Source organism: Pristiophorus japonicus, chromosome 18, assembly GCF_044704955.1.
Source record: "Pristiophorus japonicus isolate sPriJap1 chromosome 18, sPriJap1.hap1, whole genome shotgun sequence".
NCBI lineage: Eukaryota > Metazoa > Chordata > Chondrichthyes > Pristiophoridae > Pristiophorus > Pristiophorus japonicus.
Genome location: NC_091994.1, coordinates 36,712,731 through 36,731,860, shown reverse-complemented (window position 1 = coordinate 36,731,860; position 19,130 = coordinate 36,712,731). Strand labels below are relative to the sequence as shown.

Here is a 19,130-nt window from a genome sequence, read left to right as displayed (position 1 = left end):
CTCAGCAGGTCAGGCAGCATCTGTGGAGAGAAACAGAGTTAACGTTTCAGGTCTGTGACCCTTTGTCACATGCTGCCTGACCCACTGAGATTTCCAGCATTTTCTGTTTTTATTTCATTAAACAGATTATTTGGTCATTTATCTCACTGCTGTTTGTGGGAGCTTGCTGTGTGCTCATTGACTGCCACGTTTCCCTACATTACAACAGTAACTACATTTCAAAAATACTTCATTGCCTACCAAGTGCTTTGGAATATCCTGAGGTCATTAAAAGGTACTATAATCAATGTATTATTTCTTTAAAAGGGCCTACCAAAGTGGGCGAGCACACACGTGTTCTTTATTTTTATTAAAGTAGTAGATGTTATACTGATTGAACCAAGTGTCTCTCATCACACTTAGTGCTCTGTATGTTTTGCCTACTGTGGAATAAGGCAGCTTATGAAGTGAACCAAATATAATCTTGCCAAATGTTACCTGAATCTGCCTTTGGTGCGATTGAGGAAGTACAAGTGCATAAAAAGGAATCTGCTCCAGAACGCCAGGAACTTTCACTGTTATGCTCCGTATCGCGCTAGTAGATAAAGGGCAGTGAGAGTCAGCTCCCGTACGAATCATAAAACCAGACTACTTAAAGAAGTAGCTAGCCCTACTGAACCTGAGCAGGTAACTGCACCAAACCCTAACTTGTAACAGCACCTAATAATAGGTTTGTACTTGGGTGGGATCATGTCGCCAATTCACTCAGATTTGTTCTATCTACCAATAGCACTCTCTTCACAATGTAGTCAACATTTCTAATTCCTTTGACATTTTCCTGATCAACTTGCTGATGTGAAGAGAAAACAGCAGGTGCTCCGATAAATAACCCTATAGTCAACCAGGATTTAACTGGCCACATCCAAGTTAGGTACTTCTTAACCACTGAGACAGTGCGCCACAAATCTTCACCTATGACACCTTCATGATGATGACAAATGTCCTGGAGGACAAAAACAAAGCAGGTCGCACAATGCTGAATCAAGCTCACTAACTAAACTATCTGGTGGCTTACGACTTCTACATGCCGGTAATGACAATGCTCGAACATAGCTGGAATTATATGCCGAGTCTGCATACACTAATTCAATAAATGTGTAAACTGTGAACTATAACATTTGGGAATAGCGTGGCTCAAAGAATGCAGTGTCTGCATCTTCAATGGCTATTACTAGGTCAGTCAGATATAATAGGCAAATGGGAGAAGAGCATAGGAAAGCTCACCTGTTGTATGTAGTTAACAAATTTGCACATGAACTCCCCAAAAATCCAGCTGGGCAGTGGGTATAGCACTGCTGTGAAAGGCACACAGCACACCAGGAAGATAATATCAGTTGTAGCCAAATTTGCTGCAAACAGAAAGAAAAGCTCAGAGCAATTTCAATCTAACAGAGGGTTGGGAAATCAATCAGGTTGCAGACCAAACAGCCACCTCACCTCATTCTGTGAATTGTTGTTCTAATTTAGTTTAAATCAATCATTCATTCAGTGTTTGCTACCATATTTAGATAAATAAATTAGGCATTATTTCACAGAGCAATCTGTGTGCTGGGTTATTATAATCCTTGTAATCAACAGTGGAAGGATTGGTCTTGACTCTGCATCTTGTATATCAAAAGTGATATTTATCCAAAGTTCGATCCTTCAGATTTATAAATACAAAATAAATCATTTGCTGCATTTGTATTGGTTTAACTTAAACAAAACATGAACTTGGAAAATTTACAGTTATAAAACTAAATTGGTCTTTTGTTTAAAAACAATTTTTTTCACTTACAGCCACTGAACCTGGTTACATAATGTACTTTGCAATGGCATAAACCTTTCCTTTAACCAGTTTTACATTCATTTCAAAATACCTCTGACTGTAGAATTTATGTTTGAAAGATATTTTCATCGTTCATGGATAAGTCTGGCTATAGTTTTTAGATATAGATCCCTTTGTCGTTTATACATTAATCTGTCTATAGTATATAGATACAGAGCAGCATGAATTTACACATAGATCTTGTTACCTATGTAAAAGTTGGTGACTGTTCGCATCTGCTTGTGCTTCGTTACCACATAGATCACCAGCGAGTTTCCAGCCAGTCCCACCACCATCAGAATCCCGAAGAAGAGAGGAACCAGCCAGGCGTCCATCAACACTGGGGGGCTCGGGGCGGCTGTCGTGTTACTGCAGACATTCCCCAAACACGAAGCGTTCAGATATTGAAAAGATTCATTCGTCCAGGGGGTCACAGAAGCGCCCAACATCTTCCTAGAGAATTAAAAACGATGCCGTTAAAACCTTACATACAAAACAAACAGGAATATGATCCTCGCCCGAGAGATTCACACAGGTCGTCCTTTCCAGTGGCTGATCGTACCTGTCCGGATTATATTCTGACCTCAGTGTTTGGCCAATGCCATCTTTAGCCCAGTGACTGACGGAGCCGAATCAGTTCCGTGCAATGTTTGGATCACCTGCGATCTTTCTCAGAACACACTGGCAAGAACCAAAGAGTCCGAGGAAAGGAAGGCGGGGTTTGGTGCCACACTAGTGCAACCGCTGTTTTTTTTATATAAGAGTAATTGACGTGATCGATGATGTGTCTTTGAAATCAAAGCGGAGGGGCGGGGAGAGAGCGCCCCAAGCTCAGCCTCTGTGTGAAGGGACAGTCCAGCCCAAACCCGAATAAAAAGAAAAAAGTCTTTCTTTAAAGTCTAATAATAACAAGCTACTCGATTGCTTCACTCGTTTTAAGATTCCTGTGCTTTCATCTGTCTAACAATTATTTTCTTCTACATTTTATATAACGGTCTTTTATTAGCCATTTTAAAATTATTGTTTCCATATTAGTCCAAATTCAGAGATTATCAATTTATTACAGCCCCTTTATAAAGTGAGGAGGTCTATAAGTACCCTTGCCCACAGCGTGGTGTTGCCTCTGTGCTCCGTGTAACAAACCTGTTCTTTTTGGGATTCCATTCCTTTACACCTTCACTTAAAATTACTGCATTGTTTAACTCACTCAGTCAGTATCTTGGGTTAAAATATTGCACAAAGGAATTCTACATAAATGTGTTTAGTGCATGAACAGAGGAAATAAAACCCATAGTGATTTTGTAGTTATTGTTAAGATTAATAAATCTTGAAGCCTTATACTGTACCTGCATTTTAACACATTCTCTCTTTTCCCTTGAAAGAGTAAGGGTGGGTCATGGAATTAAGCAATAACCTGGTTAATTGGGGAGAAGTCCACCCCGAGTCGGTCCTCCCTCTGTCAGCCGCACCCCATGGTGTAAATGGCCCAATCCTCAAGCATCAGGGACCAATGAAAATCTGGGCCAACAAACGGACCATCAGATTAAGGCCAGCACTTTATGATCAGAACCCCGGGAAGATAATATATTAACATCGTATATTCAGTAAGACAACATTTCAATAGTAATGACAGTGAAACAATTCTTAGCAACATAGGAATTGCTCGATGAAAAAAAGACCATGGTCGATACAGTTCGCCTTCTACCATCCTGGTCCCTTTAGAATCCTAAAACCAGCAATCATATCCCCTCTTAACATCTTTAAGGGCTGGTGCAGGAGGGCAACGGCAGCGAAGAGTGATGTCATCAAGGTCCAGGTCGGTGATTGGAGCATGGGCAGACACAGCAGGAGCGGCGAGAGATTGTAGAGGGACGTGATTGGGGCCCAGGCGAGGCGTGAGTTCGGGGCTAAGGGCCCAGGGGCAGCACGGGCCAGCCCACACTGCGAGATGTGTGTGCACTAGGTCCGTGCAGTAGAGCAGGTCTCCAGTCGTCGGATAACCCTTGCCACTGGACCAAGACCTAGCTCTGTCAAGCCTGTGTGGTGGCTGGTGTGCAACGGCCACCCCACGTTAAAAACAATCCACGCACAGGCATCTTCCACCCTTCAGGATGTAGTACAGGACCTGTAATATTAGGTCCTTCATTGAAACACCTGTGAACTCATCCTTTTTTGGTGTGGAAGCAAGTCATCCTTGTTTCGAGGGACTGTCTATGATGATGATAACCTCTTTTCCAGTGAGTACATGCCCAATTTACAAGATTGCTCCTCCTAATCCAATCCCTCCACCCCTCAATGATCCTGGTTGCTCACTTCCATATCCTTTCAATAGCTGCAATATCTTTTTGTACTGTGGCGACCAGAAAAAAATTCTTAACTCAAAGGATGATGAATGCTTGGAATGGTCTAGCAGTGAGGTTAGGAAAGCACAAGGTGCAGTTAGATGCTGGGTGAATTGAAGTAGCAGCGGGCTGAGCTTGATGGGCCAAATGGCACTTTTGCATCAAATTTCTAATGTTCTTAATATTGAAATGTCTTATTGAACATATAATGTTAATACAAATACAGAAAAGCAATTATTTTTAAAAGAGTTGTAAACAATCAAAATTTGTGGCTTGTTAAAAGTAAATCATTGAAATTCAATCGGGCTGATTTTAACCCTGCCATCTGGCAGAAACCAGGCGGGTGAGCAGTTATAATGGCCTGCTGTGCCACCTTTCTATGGGTTTCAATTTTAACTGGCTCTTCTGAGCAGGCGAGAGGGCCACCCACTGGAAGCCAGTGGGATCCTCCTTTAAATATACAGATCGGGGTCTGATAATGTCATCGGGGCCTGACTGCAATTTTAACTGGAGGCCTGCAAAGGAAAGACGTTGGGCTTCCATGCCAGACCAACATATCTGGAAGAGGAGCCAGGACCACAAGAGGCCCCAAAAGGTACGTGCATTTTCTCTTTTTTTATTTTCATCATGGGGCCAGGAAGAGCAGGAGTGCTGCTCCAAGCTCCACATGGAAGGTTTAGGCCTCCCCTGCCCTGAGCTTTCCTCCCCCATCCGAGCTTTCCTTCCCCACTCAAAATGAGTTATACAGAGAGAGAAAATGAGTTATGCAGAGAGAGTACAGACTGACTAAGAGAGAGAGCTACACACCAGGAGAGAGTTACACACTGACTAACAACAACAACAACTTGTATTTATATAGCACCTTTAACGTAGTAAAAGGTCCCAAGACTAAAAGAGCGAAACCTCAATTGAGGTACCTTTACCCAATAAACCATCAGGGAATCAGGACAGAGTTGAGATTAGTGCACTCATTGAGCCCAGAGAGAGACTCATTAAAAAAAAATTAGAACTTCTGCTGGGTTTGTGGACCTTGCTTTGTGGAGTGAGTTAGTGTTTAGTGGGGTTGGTGATCCAGTTAAATTTTGTACCTGTGTAATATTAAAGTACCGATTGTATGGAGTGTCACAATTTTTTGAACCATCTGATTCAAGATGCCTGGAGTAAGGGGGAAAGTCTTTGTTTATGATCAGGACCTGTCTCTTCTAATCTCTGCCATGCGTATGTAACCTGAATTCCCTATATCCATGAGTATTTTGGCTGCCACTCCGGTCACTATCTGGAAAGTGTGAACATGTAGATATAGGACGGGAAGAATTGGGCTCAGCTGTGATGCCCCACATGGTCAAATAGCCCGTGGACATTCATTATCTTGCCTCACACATGACAAGTGGCTACTTGGGTGAGATATAAGAATGCAGCCTGTTCTCATGGGACCGCATGCCAAAAAATGCTAGCGCCTTCAGAGGAGGAAAGAAAATTGGGGGGAAAATATTAAATACTTTTTCAAAACATTCATCATGAAATATCACTTTAATAAAGTCCAACTACCATAATCAAATCTCATTTCATGTGCTTAAATATTTAAGATACCTCAAGCCAGTTAAAGCACTTAGTAGCTTGGCCACTAAATTTCTCCAGATGGCAGCTACAGAACTCAACAGTCAGTCTATATTCCTAGCAGATCTTTACAAACCTTCATCTTACGCCAGAATTCGGAACTGTAAGAATAATGGGATGCAATTGATATGATAATATGTGTTGCTCCAGCTGTAAATTCCAAAATGAATAGCAACCATTTCACAACGGAATATAAAAAAGTGATTTAAAACACCTGCTTCTTGATATTCTGATAAGGCGACGATCGCCATCACCTTATTACAGCAGAGGATACTGGTCACGCTCAAGATCTCGTTCCTATTCACCGTGTCATTACTGACCAGACTCTCCTACTTGCTGGGCAACTGTCCAAAGATTTTAAATCAATGTTGTCATGTATTCAACTGTCATTGTAACCCATGTATAAGCTGACCTAAGTTGTATACCTTGAGAACACTGCCCACAGGGGGCGAACTTGTGGGAGACACTCCTAACCTGGACTTTCCAGTATAAAAGGGGAAGCTCCACCCGCCGTCGAGCTCTTGAGGTCTTGGTAATAAAGATAACTGGTCACAGAGTGACCTTCTCTCAAGTATGGGCCTCGTGTGCATTTATACTGCAGAGTAAGGACATAGTATTGGCGATGAGAAACTGGGATTTAAACCACGTGAGCATGGCCACTAACAGCACAGAAGAGAGGTACTATGTTGGTGATGATTGGAACGACTTTATTGAGAGACTACAGCAAAGTTTTGTCACTAAGGAATGATTGGGACAGGATTAGGCCGACAAACGCAGGGCTCATCTCCTGACGGTTTGTGGATCCAGGATGTACTCCCTGATGAAGGACCTTCTAGCGCCAGAGAAGCCGGCGGACAAGACGTTCGAAGAGCTCAGTAAGTTGATCGGGGAACACCTTAAACCGGCGAGCAGCATGCACATGGCGAGACACCGGTTTTACACGCACCGGTGGTGAGAAGGGCAAAGCGTTCCAGACTTCGTGGCAGACCTCCAGCGACTGGCGAGCCTATGTAAGTTCCCAGATGCATGCAGAGCGGAGATGCTGTGCGACTTTTTTATTGAGGGCATCGGGCATGCTGGGGTTTTCAGGAAACTGATTGAGACCAAAGACTTGACATTGGAAGCGGAGGCTATGATAGCCCAGACAATTATCTCAGGGGAGGAAGAGACCCGAATGATTTATGGCAAAAATCTTGGCTCAAATGCGACAAACGACCAGGGAGTCAACATTGTTAACGTGGCACACAGTTCTCTAGGCAGACAAGGGCAATCGGACATGCCCGAGCATGCAGTAGAACCCAAAGGGGGAATTCAACAGAGACATGGCTAGCTGAACGGCGATTCATGCCATCGCAATGGACAATGCGGCCAGTAATGGGGCCATCAACACCTGTCAATGGTGCGCTTAAGGACAGTTACAGAGACAGAGACGATCGACTGGTAATGGACCAATTGTTTCCAACAAAGGGGCCTCCAGCTCATGCTGGAGGTGTGGAGACAAACACCCAGCTAGAGCTTGCAGGTATCAGCAATATACCTGCAGAAACTGCAACGTCAGCAGTCACTTGGCGCGTATGTGCAGGAAGCCTGCAGCCAGGTTGATGTACGAGGAGGACGGGTCCGATGTAAGCCCTACGAGGCCAAATGAATACTGGGGGAAATCGCTGGAAGCTGAAGTTCAGCGAGTTCATGTGGAGCACATAGACAGCTCATATACCAGGATGCCACCGATAATGATGAAAGTGCTCCTCAATGGCATCCCAGTATTAATGGAGCTAGACATGGGGGCCAGCCAGTCCCTGATGAGTATCAAACAGTTCAAAAGGTTGTGGGTGTCCAAGGCCAGGAGATCAAAATTATTGCCGATTGACGCACTGCTACGGACATATACAAAGGAGATCATTCCGGTGCTAGGCAGCGCCACGGTAGTTGTGACCCACAAATATTCGGAGAACAGGTTGCCACTCTGGATTGTCCTGGGCCAGAACCAGGGGCTAAGGGGCGCTTCCCTTTGTGCGTTGCCAAGCTGAGCACACGTGTTGCACCTGCGAACACAAAGTTCCAGGTCTGCATCTATCCCTGGCCACCAAACATGTGACCTGGCAATTGCCTTCATCATGACAATGCCCGGGTACTCATTGAGAAGTTCTCTGATAAACACCTCTCTGCCCTTCTGGGGCATGACTACTCGGTTTCCCCACAATAGGCAATCGGCCTGAATTGAGAGTTCATCCTTGCGCCTATGAAATGGTTTAAACTCCTCAAGACATGCCCCGTACATGGTTGCCCAGTCCCCATTCAGGACACTTTTCTTAACTAAAGACAGTAGCGGGTCTTTAGTTGTCCAGACTTTAATCTGACAGGCTGTCACAGGTGAGCCTTCGCTTTCGAAAGCTTCAACAGCCATGACCATCTCAGCATCATGCTCAGCTGCCCCCTCAGTGGTGGCTAGTGAGAGCCTGCTGAGTGCATCGGCACAGTTTCCAGTGCCCAGTCTGTGCCGAATTGTGTAGTCATAGGCGGCTAACTTAAGTGCCGACCTCTGTATGCGGGCTGATGCATTCGCATTTATGGCCTTGTTGTCGGCCAAAAGAGATGTTAGGGGTTTGTGATCTGTCTCCAGCTCAAATTTCCTGCCAAACAGGTACTGGTGCATTTTTTTTACTGCATATACACATGCTAGCGCTTCCTTTTCTACCATCCCGTAGCCCCTTTCTGCCCGGGACAGATTTCTGGAGGCATAAGCTACCGGCTGTAACTGACCATTGGCATTGACATGCTACAACACACACCCGACCCCATAGGACGACGCATCGCACGTTAAAACTAGTTTCTTACACGGGTCATATAACGTTAACGGTTTGTTGGAGCATAACAAATTGCATGCTCTATCAAAAACCCTTTCCAGGCTGTCCCTTCAGACCCAATCGCAAAGGACCACGTGTAGCGGCTCTAACAGCATGAGCAATTGAGGAAGAAAGTTGCCAAAATAGTTCAGGAGCCCCAGGAACGAACGCAGCTCCATCGTGTTACAGTGTCTGGATCGCTTCCGTTTTGGACGCAGTAGGTCTGATCCCGTCTGCTGCTATCCTCCTCCCCAGGAATTCTTCCTCTGGAGATAAGAAGACACACTTCGCCTTTTTCAGTCGCAGCCCTACCCGGTCCAGTCTGCGTAGCACCTCCTCCAGGTTGTGGAGGTGTTCTTCAGTATCGCGACCCGTTTTGAGGATGTCGTCTTGAAAAACCACCGTCCTTGGAATCGACTTGAGGAGGCTTTCCATATTTCGCTGAAAGATCGCGGTGGCCGAACGAATCCCGAACGGACATCTGTTATACTGAAACAACCCCTTGTGTGTCGTGATGGTGGTCAGCTTCTTCGACTCACTCGCCAGCTCCTGGGTCATGTAAGCTGAGGTCAGGTCCAATTTTGAAAAAAGTTTGCCACCGGATAGCGTCGCAAAGAGGCCCTCCGCTCTCGGTAGTGGGTACTGATCTTGGAGTGACACCCGATTGATGGTGGCCTTGTAATCGCCACCTATCCTGACCGACCTATCCGCCTTGAGCACCGGCACGATCGGGCTCGCCCAGTCACTGAATTCGACTGGCGAGATGATGCCTTCCCTCAGCAGGTGGTCCAATTCACCTTCTATCTTTTCCCGCATCATTACGGCACTGCTCTGGCCCTGTGGTATACTGGCCTGGCGTCTGGGTTTATGTGAATCACTACCTTGGTCCCCATGAAAGTGCTGATGCCGGGTTGAAATAATGAGTCAAATTTGTCCATGACCCGTGAGCATGATACTCGCTCCACAGAAGAAATTGCATTGACATCACCCCATTTCTAGTTCATGACAGCAAGCCAACTCCTCCCCAGTAGTGCAGGACCTTCTCTCAAGTATGGGCCTCGTGTGCATTTATACTGTATAGTAAGGACATATTAAACGTGTTAATGACTTTTTTTTGTGGGGTGGGGGGCTGCTTTGGAAAGGCCATTCTAAAAGCTACTTGCTTGAACTGATTTATGAAGTTCATCACCTGATGTAAGGAAAGGACAGGGCTGGAATTTAATGGTAATCTTTTAATTACCAAGTACAGCTTGTTTTTGAATATGCAAATGTCAACATTCATTAATTTTGTGATGGTGTTTGACTTTGTCATGGGGTTGTACTGCTGTTTGAAGCTGTCCTAGAGTTTCTGAGGTATATTCTTTTTTTAATTAAAAACCTGAGGTAAACCTAGAAAAGATCAGTATATGCATTATACAAAATAACAATTGAAAATGTGCAAAAGGGTAGACTTATTGTAGTGGCCTTAAAAATTCTAAATACAGACTTGCAAGTCTTGGAACCTACTGATTTGACCAGGTAATAGTGGAACATTGAATTTCTGCCCTCGATTGAAAATGTGACGTGACAGAACTCTGTAACAATGTGTCTTCACAGTTGTAAAGGATTATAAGAATTACATTTTTGTTTTTAGTTAAGAAAAAGCAAATCAGCTTACTCCAATCTTAAAACAAAAGGCATGTAAAATTAATGAAATAAAGCCAAAACTGCTGCTATAATTAATTTTAAATAATTGACAAGTTAAAGTAGGTAAGATCTAAAATCTTTATGTGTGATCCAGTAGATGTCGTGTATTTGGATTTCCAGAAAGCATTTGATAAGGTTACTGCACAAGATAACCACACATAGGGTTGGGGGTAATATATTAGCATGGATAGAGGATTGGCTAACTAACAGAAAACAGAGAATCGGGATAAATGGGTAATTTTCAGGTTGGCAAACTGTAACTAGTGGGGTGCCACAGGGATCAGTGCTGGGGCCTCAACTATTTACAATGTATATTAATGACTTGGATGAAGGGATCGAATGTAATGTAGCCAAATTTGCTGATGATACAAAGATACGTGGGAAAGCAAGTTGTGAAGAGGATGCAAGTAATCTACAAAGGGATATGGATAGGCTCAGTGAGTGGGCAAGATTTTGGCAGATGGAGTATAATGTGGGAAAATGAGAGGTTATCCACTTTGGTAGGAAAAATAAAAAAGCAAATTATTATTTAAATGGCGAGAGATTACAAAATGCTGCGGTACAGAGGGATCTAGAGGTCCTTGTACATGAAACACAAAAAGGTAGCATGCAGGTACAGCAAGTAATTAGGAATGCAAATGGAATGTTGGACTTTATTGCCAAGGGGGATAAAGTATAAAAGTAGGGAAGTCCTGCTACAACGTACAGGGCGTTGGTACAACCACACCTGGAGTACTGCGTACAGTTTTGGTCTCCTTATTTAAGGAAGGATATACTTGCATTGGAGGCAGTTCAGAAGGTTCACTAGGTTGATTCCTGAGATGAAGGGGTTGTCATCTGAAGAAAGGTTGAGCAGATTGAGCCTCTACTCATTGGAGTTTAAAAGACTGAGAGGTGATCTTATTAAAATGTATAAGATTCTGAGGGGGCTTGACAGGGTAGATGCAGAGAGGATGTTTCCCCTCGTGGGGGAATCTAGAACTAGGGGGTATAGTTTCAGAATAAGTGGTCACCCATTTAAAACGGAAATGAGGAGGAATTTCTTCCCTCAGAGGGTCGTGAATCTTTGGAATTCTCCACCCCCAGAGAGCTGTGGAGGCTGGGTCATTGAATATATTTAAGGTAGAGATAGACAGATTTTTGAACGATAAAGGAGTAAAGGATTATGGAGAGTGGGCAGGGAAGTGGAGCTGAGTCCATGATCGGATCAGCCATGATCGTATTAAATGGCGGAGTAGGCTCAAGGGGCCAAATGGCCTACTCCGCTCCTATTTCTTATGTCCTTATCAGTGGCATGACAAATGTAATTAAAGTCGTAGCTGCTTTCAATCTTCATTGGCCCAAACTGAAGACAAATGTTTAAAAATTTTCATTGCTTTTGTTAATGGTGTTCATTATTTTCTCTCTTTGCTCCCAGGCTTTGTTTGTGAGCTAACTGCAAGAACGTGTGCAAGAGCAGTTCTTTCTTTGACAATGTGCACGGTCTGCACTTATTGCCTCCCTCTCCCTCACCAGCAGCACAGGCAAGATTGCAAACTCACCCACTGTGTTGGTAGGCTGCTGGGGCCACATGTCTGTTGACCGTATGCCAGCCATTCAACAACAAGAACTTGTAATTATTAGGAGATCTGTTGTGGCAATGGAAAGGAATATCAGGTGGAGTGTACATTGATGGCCGATTTGCAACTGTTGAAACTGAAAATGACCCCAATGACAATGTCTGTGCCATTGTGGCAGCTTTTACTTGAAACTCACTTTTAATGGGCTAGACTTTCCACAATGGTCGCTATCGCCCAAAAATGGACAATATTTCCAGCTTTAGTGCTTTTTTTATTTTTCAGGATCGCTGGAATATCGCCCATTTTAAAAACCGCTAGTTTCGCCTTTTTAATTTGGGCGATAGCCTTAGCGATGTGAAATGGGCCTTAGCGATGTATTCAGTTGAGCAAGGCTGGCATCCATAGCAACGGTGTTTTTTTTCCCAGGCAAAGTACTTTTCCCACGGGGGTTGACAGAGAGAACAGGGGACCTGGTCCCCATCAATAACATTATACAACCTTTCTTTTATTCTAGCCCCTGTTGCTTTATAAAATAAAATCTATTAGCCAACTGAGGTGAACTCCATTTCCTTCCTCATGGGATGACATACTCTAGTTCTGCTTCTGCTTGTACTGTGGACCAGAGGGGGAAAAAAATCCATGATCAATATTAACCCTGGCATTACAGCATTGTACTTGTATGTAACTTTTCTCATTTTATTCTCCCATCTCTATTCTGCAGCATGTGATTAGTGATCACTACTGTTTGAGGAATGACAGCACCCTGCCGCCCCCTGGCCATCACTATAAATGCCCTTAATTTGTCCTCAACAAAACAGTGATTCGATGATTGGCAAGAGTCAAAAAAGGCCCTTAAAATCACTCACAAATTGATTCTCCTGACAGCCTCTCACAACAAATCCTCCCCATAGTGCCAAATAGTGCCGAGTAATTGCAGCTTTTCTTCAGCCTATTTTTGGGCCAGCGATCATTTGGGCGAATTGTGGGCAAAATGCCGAAAGTAGCGCTCGTCGATAATCTGGGCCATAATCGGGCGCAAGTTTCCATTAGAAGCACTATTCTCGGCCTTGCATGAGGATGATGTCATTTTTTTTTAAAGTAGGCCGGGCGATGCAGCTCATTCAGCAGTGCCGAAAGTTGGGCCGGCGATAAATGGGATATAATCGAGCACTAGTTTCCACTTTTCAGCAAATATGGTCGATAGCCTGCATCTCAGCTCTTATATGAGTGCTAAATGAGCGATGATGTGCCGAAAGTCTAGCCCATTATTTCTTTTCAGCATTGATGTTACAGATTTTGTAAAAAATTGACAGAGAGCTCCATAAGGAAAGTTTAGGTCTCTCCTGCCCCTAGCTATCCCACCCCCCATCCCCACCCCTGCCCAACACCGAGGTCCTCCTGTACCCCTCTCAACTATTTGCCTGAGTGCCGGAGTCCCCAGAGTTCAATCTACCAGGCCTCACCCTGCCAAGGTCCGGTGTTATCAATTGTAACAAGGACATGTATGTTATTGACCATAACAGGGATGTTATCAACTTTACTCTGGTGGTTATTAGGAGCAGAGAAAGACCTGGTAGATTATATGGGGGTACTCCCAACCTCATCCAACATCAACCATGGTTCAGAAACTGATAACTGTATTTTGGCTTCTACACAAAATGCATTGAGGAGGCACATAAACATCATCTAGAGGCCTTCCTTAAAGTGACAGTGCTGGAAGGTAGCAAGCATGCAGCCCTCCTACAATCGTGGTTGAGGGTGGTTTATAGCTATTATGTCTGTAATGTACTTATGAATGACATCACGAGGCAATGTGCTGTACTCAAACTGTAGTGGCTTTGGTCCTTTATTTCTAACTCCAGAGTGAGGCAGCCCCATGGTGGCTACCTTTTTATACAGCCCCTGCCATCAGGGCAGGAAACCTGGTCTCCACCAGTTGCACCCTCTGGTGGTGCCAACATAGTATATACACAGTGTAAACCTTATTGATAATACATCAGATAAACAAGTCTCCATCTTATACAACTAGACAATGACTACACAGAGTCTGCATATATAACATCACTCTCCCCCAAATCCTTTGTGCTAATTACCTTTGCATTATGTGCTCTGGCTTAGCTCTCCCCAAACTTAAGTGCCAATAGCCCTTGCACCTTGGCTGTGCTTTGGCTTGGCTCTCTCCCCGTTAACCCCGAAGTCCTTTTGCCACAACGTTGGGTAGTGGTTACCAGTTTGGATGGTTCGATAATGCAGTGGAGGTTCGATGATGCAGTGGAGGTTCCAGAGGGTTCTGGGTGTGATCCATCTGTGTGTCCATGGTTACATACATCCATTTCCCCCCCACAGCGAGATCATGCAGCTGGCCCATTACATTAACATACAGGATCAGACACAGTGCAAGTACAAAGAAAGAACAAAAAAACATTTTTTTTTTCAGTTTGTATCGTGACACCCTGGTTCAGTGACTTACATTCGTTATGTTTTATGGTCGTGTGCCAGGATTGGGTAGATTGCATTCATGGTTCAGTCATGGTCAGTACTGAGGTAGCAGTACAGGTATGCGAGGACGCTAGTTCCAGAGCAACTGGACGGGGTCCTGGTCGTCTGATGACGGTGCTGCGCCCCCTGCTAATGGGGTGGGCTTGGTTCGCTCACCTTGCCAGGACTCAGGGCCTTTGCGGTTGCCTAGTGGTGGGCAGCGCCACAGATGTGTGTGGCCTCCCTGTCCTCCTTTGAGGGTTGCAGAATCTTCTGCCTGCTCTCTAACGGTGTTGGGAACCTGGCTGTTTCAGGTCCTGTTTGGGGAACTCGTTGGTTCTGACCCTTTACTCCTGGACATGGCCGAGGTAGCGACTGGGTCTGGGGGCTGTGCCGTCTCCACCCGGGTGGTGGGCAATGGCGGTCGACTGCGCGTATTGGCGCCATTTTCGTTTCCAGGTCCGTGGTGAATAGTGTCATCGGGTGCCTGCAGCGTGGGATAGACCTGGGGCAGGATATCAGGATCAGCGCCTTTACCCTCCCGAATTCGCTCGCTTGCTACTTTTGGTGATACACTATTCCCGACATCTCGCAACAACATTTTGTTCTTTACATTAGGACTGGTACCGACATCTCGCAACAACATTTTGTTCACAATCTTAATCGGTTCGTTACATTGATTGCCATGCATACTATGTCTCTTTAAGTTCAGTTGGTTGCAGGTCTCCTTTAAGAGAACCCTGCTGGCTTTACCCCAATCAAATCCTTTGGTAGACACCATGTGTTGGTCCCTCAGCGTTGCACCTCATGATATGGCTGTGGCCATCTTTTTTTTCAGCCACGCTGCACCTCGCTGCAGCAGGGACGCCATCTTGCCTCTGTCCTCGAGGTTGACTGCCTTGCTCCTTCTCTCCCGCGGTTCTGCCACAAAAGCTGGAAGAGTGCCTGTGAATTCGATCTTCCTCCCCAGGAGTGCTGCCATTGGAGCCAGGAACGTACTTTTAGGTCGTACCAGTCGGATCATTGCCACGCAGTCATTATGGACGGTCTGTGCCTCAGGTGCTGCGCTGGTCCGTTCTCTGGTGCCTAGCCCAAGCGAAGGTGAGGTTTTGCTCTGCCTCTGAGCACGGGGAACATCGATTGCTGGAGTGAAGAGGCCTTCCCATTTTCACTGGATCTTCCCATTCCACCTTCTTCCGAGTAGCGTTGGCCCATCACCTGCAACAATCCACAGAGGTAACTTGTGCACCACACCATTATGGATTACACATACATCCACACTACCAAGGACTGGGATCAGCTCCTTGGTGTAGGTGCGCAACTTTTCCTGTACTGGAACCAGCTCGGGTCATTTTTCGTTCCATAGCTCTCAAAGGCATCCTGGCTCATCTCTGACTGGCTCGCTCCCGTGTCCACTTCCATGAAGACTGGAACACCGTTTATCTCAACTTCCATCTTCACTGGAGGACAATTGGTGGTGCAGGTATACACTCCATACACTTCTTCTTGGGGCTGAGCTGCCTCTCTGGCCAAAACATCATATTCCCGCTGGATTCAAAGTCATCTACCCAATTCCTCTGCTAGACGGTGAATTGTATTTCTTTTACACATATGCTGGAGGTGGCCCTTCATGTTACAGGCTTTGCATACGTACTCAGCAAACCGACACTGGTGAGCCCTATGGTTTCCTCCACAACGCCAGCATGGTAATACTTGATTAGAACACCTCGGCGGACTCTGAGTTCTGGAACCCTGAGGTCCGTGCTCTCTGCCCTGGGCAGAGCCACGTTCTACAGTCTTGCCTGTGAAAGGCACCATTCTGTGTACAGTACTTGCCAGGTTTGAGTCCACAGGATGAATAATTTGCTTGGTGCTGCAGGTCGAGGTCCTGAATGTCTGACTGATGCTGATGGCCTTCTGCAGGTTGACTGTGGTGTCAGCAGATAATAGCTTTTGAAGGAGGCACTTGTGGCGAATTCCCAAAACAAAGATGTCTCGCAATGTTTTGTTGAGGTGCGTGCCAAAAATCACACGGTGCCGCAAGTCTCCTGAGGTCGGCAGCATATTTTGCAATCTCCTGGCCCTCAGGTCTGCAGTGAGTGTAGAATCTCTGCCTGGCTGTGAGAATGCTCTCTTTTGGTTTTAGTTGGTCGTGAATTAATTCAGTCAGCTCATCATATGTCTTATACTTGGACTTTGTGGGTGCCAGCAAGTCCCTGACGAGGCAGTGGTCCTCGGGCCCACAACTGGTCAGAAGTATAGCCTTGCGCTTCTCCGCCAATGAGTCCATCTCCCCTGCCAGGTCGTTTGCCACAAAATATTGCTCGAGCCTTTCCGTGAAGGCATCCCAATCATCACCCTCTGTGAAGTCTTTTAGTATACCAAAGGTAGCCATAATCGCGTGAAAGTCCGTATACCTGTCGGCAGTTGTTATGTCTGTAATGTACTTATGAATGACTCCATGAGGCAATGTGTTGTACTCAAACTGTAGTGACCTTGGTCCTTTATTTCTAACTCCAGAGTGAGGCAGCCGCATGGTGGCTCCCCTTTTATACAGCCCCTGCCACCAGGGCAGGAAACCCCGGTCTCCACCAGTTGCACCCTCTAGGGGTACCAGTATAGTATATACGCAGTGTAAACCTTATTGATAGTACATCAGGTAAACAAGTCTCCATCTTATGCAACTATACAGTGACTACACAGAGAGTATATCTATAGTCTGCATATATAACAATAGCTAAGAAAGCTGAAAGGGGAGGAGGAAATCTAAAATAGAGTGAGGAGAGAATATAAAGTATCGGGAGTTAGATCCTCAGTAAAACTGTCTCCCTGACAACATGATCTCAGATCGAACAATCTATTTCAGAATCAGAGGCAAGTTACCATGGTGATAATGCAACACTTTCACTACAGTTGTCCTGATTCTTAATGTTGTTTGCTTTGGTATTTGAAAAGACTACAGCCAGCAGAGGACAATGCCAGAAATTATGCAAATAATACTCACTTTTCTGCTAAAATTAAACTTCTGATTATCTGAAGCAATAACTTACTTGACTTCTTACAATGTTTTGCTGTAATATACCCAACCTGCTAAATCACATTCACTTAAGCAGGTTAATTAAATAGCTTTGATATTCATTTTGATGTGATTTGCTGGTTTGGTGACAAAAATTGGTTTTTGCACCTTCTGTAAAATTCAACTTATCCAAAACTGTTTCGTCCATATCCTATCCCACACCTAGTCTCACTCACTCATCATCCCTGTCCTCACTGACATACATTAGCTCCCGGTCCCCCAATGCCCCCAATTTAAAATGCTAATCCTTGTGTGTAAATCCCTTTATGGCCTCATCTTCCTTATCTATATAACCTCCTTCAGCCCTGCAATGCCTACTACCCTCAAGAATTCTCTGCTCCTTCTACTCTGGCCTCTTCTTCATCTTCCTTTGCTTCACCAAACATTTGCCGGCCGTGCCTTCAGTCATTTAGTCCCCTCCCGAAACACCTCTGCACATCCCACTCCTCCTTTAGGGCCACCCTTGAAACCCACCTCTTTGACCAAGCTTTTCATTACCCCTCCTACTATCTCCATCTTTGGCTTGCCATCCAGTTTTGTCTGGTTATGCTCCTGTGAATTCTGGGAATACAGATTAGGCCTATCGGCGTCTGATAATAGAAACGATGGTTATAGTAAGCCCATCGTCAGTTCTGGATTTGCAGTTTTTTCTTTTTATATACTTTATTTATAATATCTGCTTTCATTAACAGACATCAAATGACCTTTACAAACAACATAATCTCTCCACTCTTTTTGAAAGCCGACTGAGAAAACAGTTGATAAGATGAGGCCAGTTACAGATCATTAAGCTGCTTTATTTCACAGACAAGGGAACATAGAGAGCAACAGTTATGATCGGACTCAATTAATTCAATGTGCCTTCACATAATTAAATAACATAATGAACACACTTTGTTTCTCCAATTCAGTTGGCTGTCTTGGTTGACAAACAAAATAACTTCTAACTACTTTCCTGCATCCTAGGGGGAAAGCCTGCCTTAGCAACTTTCTGTTTAAAACCCTGACTGACAGTGTGGGGTTTCATCTCTCTTTATCTGCCTGTTTTCACAACCAGAAGGGAGAACCTATTCCAGACAAACTCTACCAAGTGCTTGAGACCAGGGGCTTCCCATCACAGTGGGGGAAATTTTTAAAGTCAGGCCTAAAATTGGCATAATATCAGCGGAACCCAAAAACTTACCTCTTCTGAATGGCCTCCAGCGTTCCCGATAAGGATTACTGATTGGGCCACTCAATGCCTGGAAAAACTGGAATGAGCCTGCACTCTGCACACTCCATCCATTTCTCCATGAAGATTGCAATCGAGGATCCCACTTTGCATATTTAAACAGCATCCAGCCTGTTTTGGGCACAAGTGTAGAGTACTCATTTAAAAGCCTGCTTGAAAATTGAATCAAGTGAGCAAATGGGTGTCCAAGGTGTCCGTCCATCAGATGTTCCTCTGCTCGTCTCCCATTTTTCAGGCAAGAAACAGGCAACTGGCAGTTGAAAATTCCCCCAATAGATGAGAAGTGTTTATCAATCAGCAAGAAAGGCTAACAAATTCCTTATTGCTTTAAGTCTTTGAGGAGTAACTTCAATCCTTAGCTTATAAATAATATGTCCTTACTATACAGTATAAATGCACACGAGGCCCATATTTGAGAGAAGGTCACTCAGTGACCAGTTGCCTTTATT

The 19,130-nt window shown here is 44.8% G+C and overlaps 1 protein-coding gene across 2 annotated transcripts in view; it reads right to left on the bottom strand.

Moving 5' to 3' along the window:
- Nucleotides 1-2,295, bottom strand: part of LOC139228662 (G-protein coupled receptor 54-like) — a 32,475-nt gene extending 30,180 nt beyond the window's left edge. The window contains exons 1-2 of one of the 2 annotated variants that reach the window (XM_070859886.1): nt 2,055-2,295; nt 1,264-1,388 (exon numbers count right to left, since the gene is read on the bottom strand). In XM_070859886.1, the coding sequence (XP_070715987.1) occupies nt 1,264-1,388; nt 2,055-2,295 (366 nt within the window). The remainder of the gene's footprint in view (nt 1-1,263; nt 1,389-2,054) is intronic. The other variant, XM_070859887.1, reaches the window with a different exon arrangement.
- Nucleotides 2,296-19,130: the final 16,835 nt, after the last annotated feature.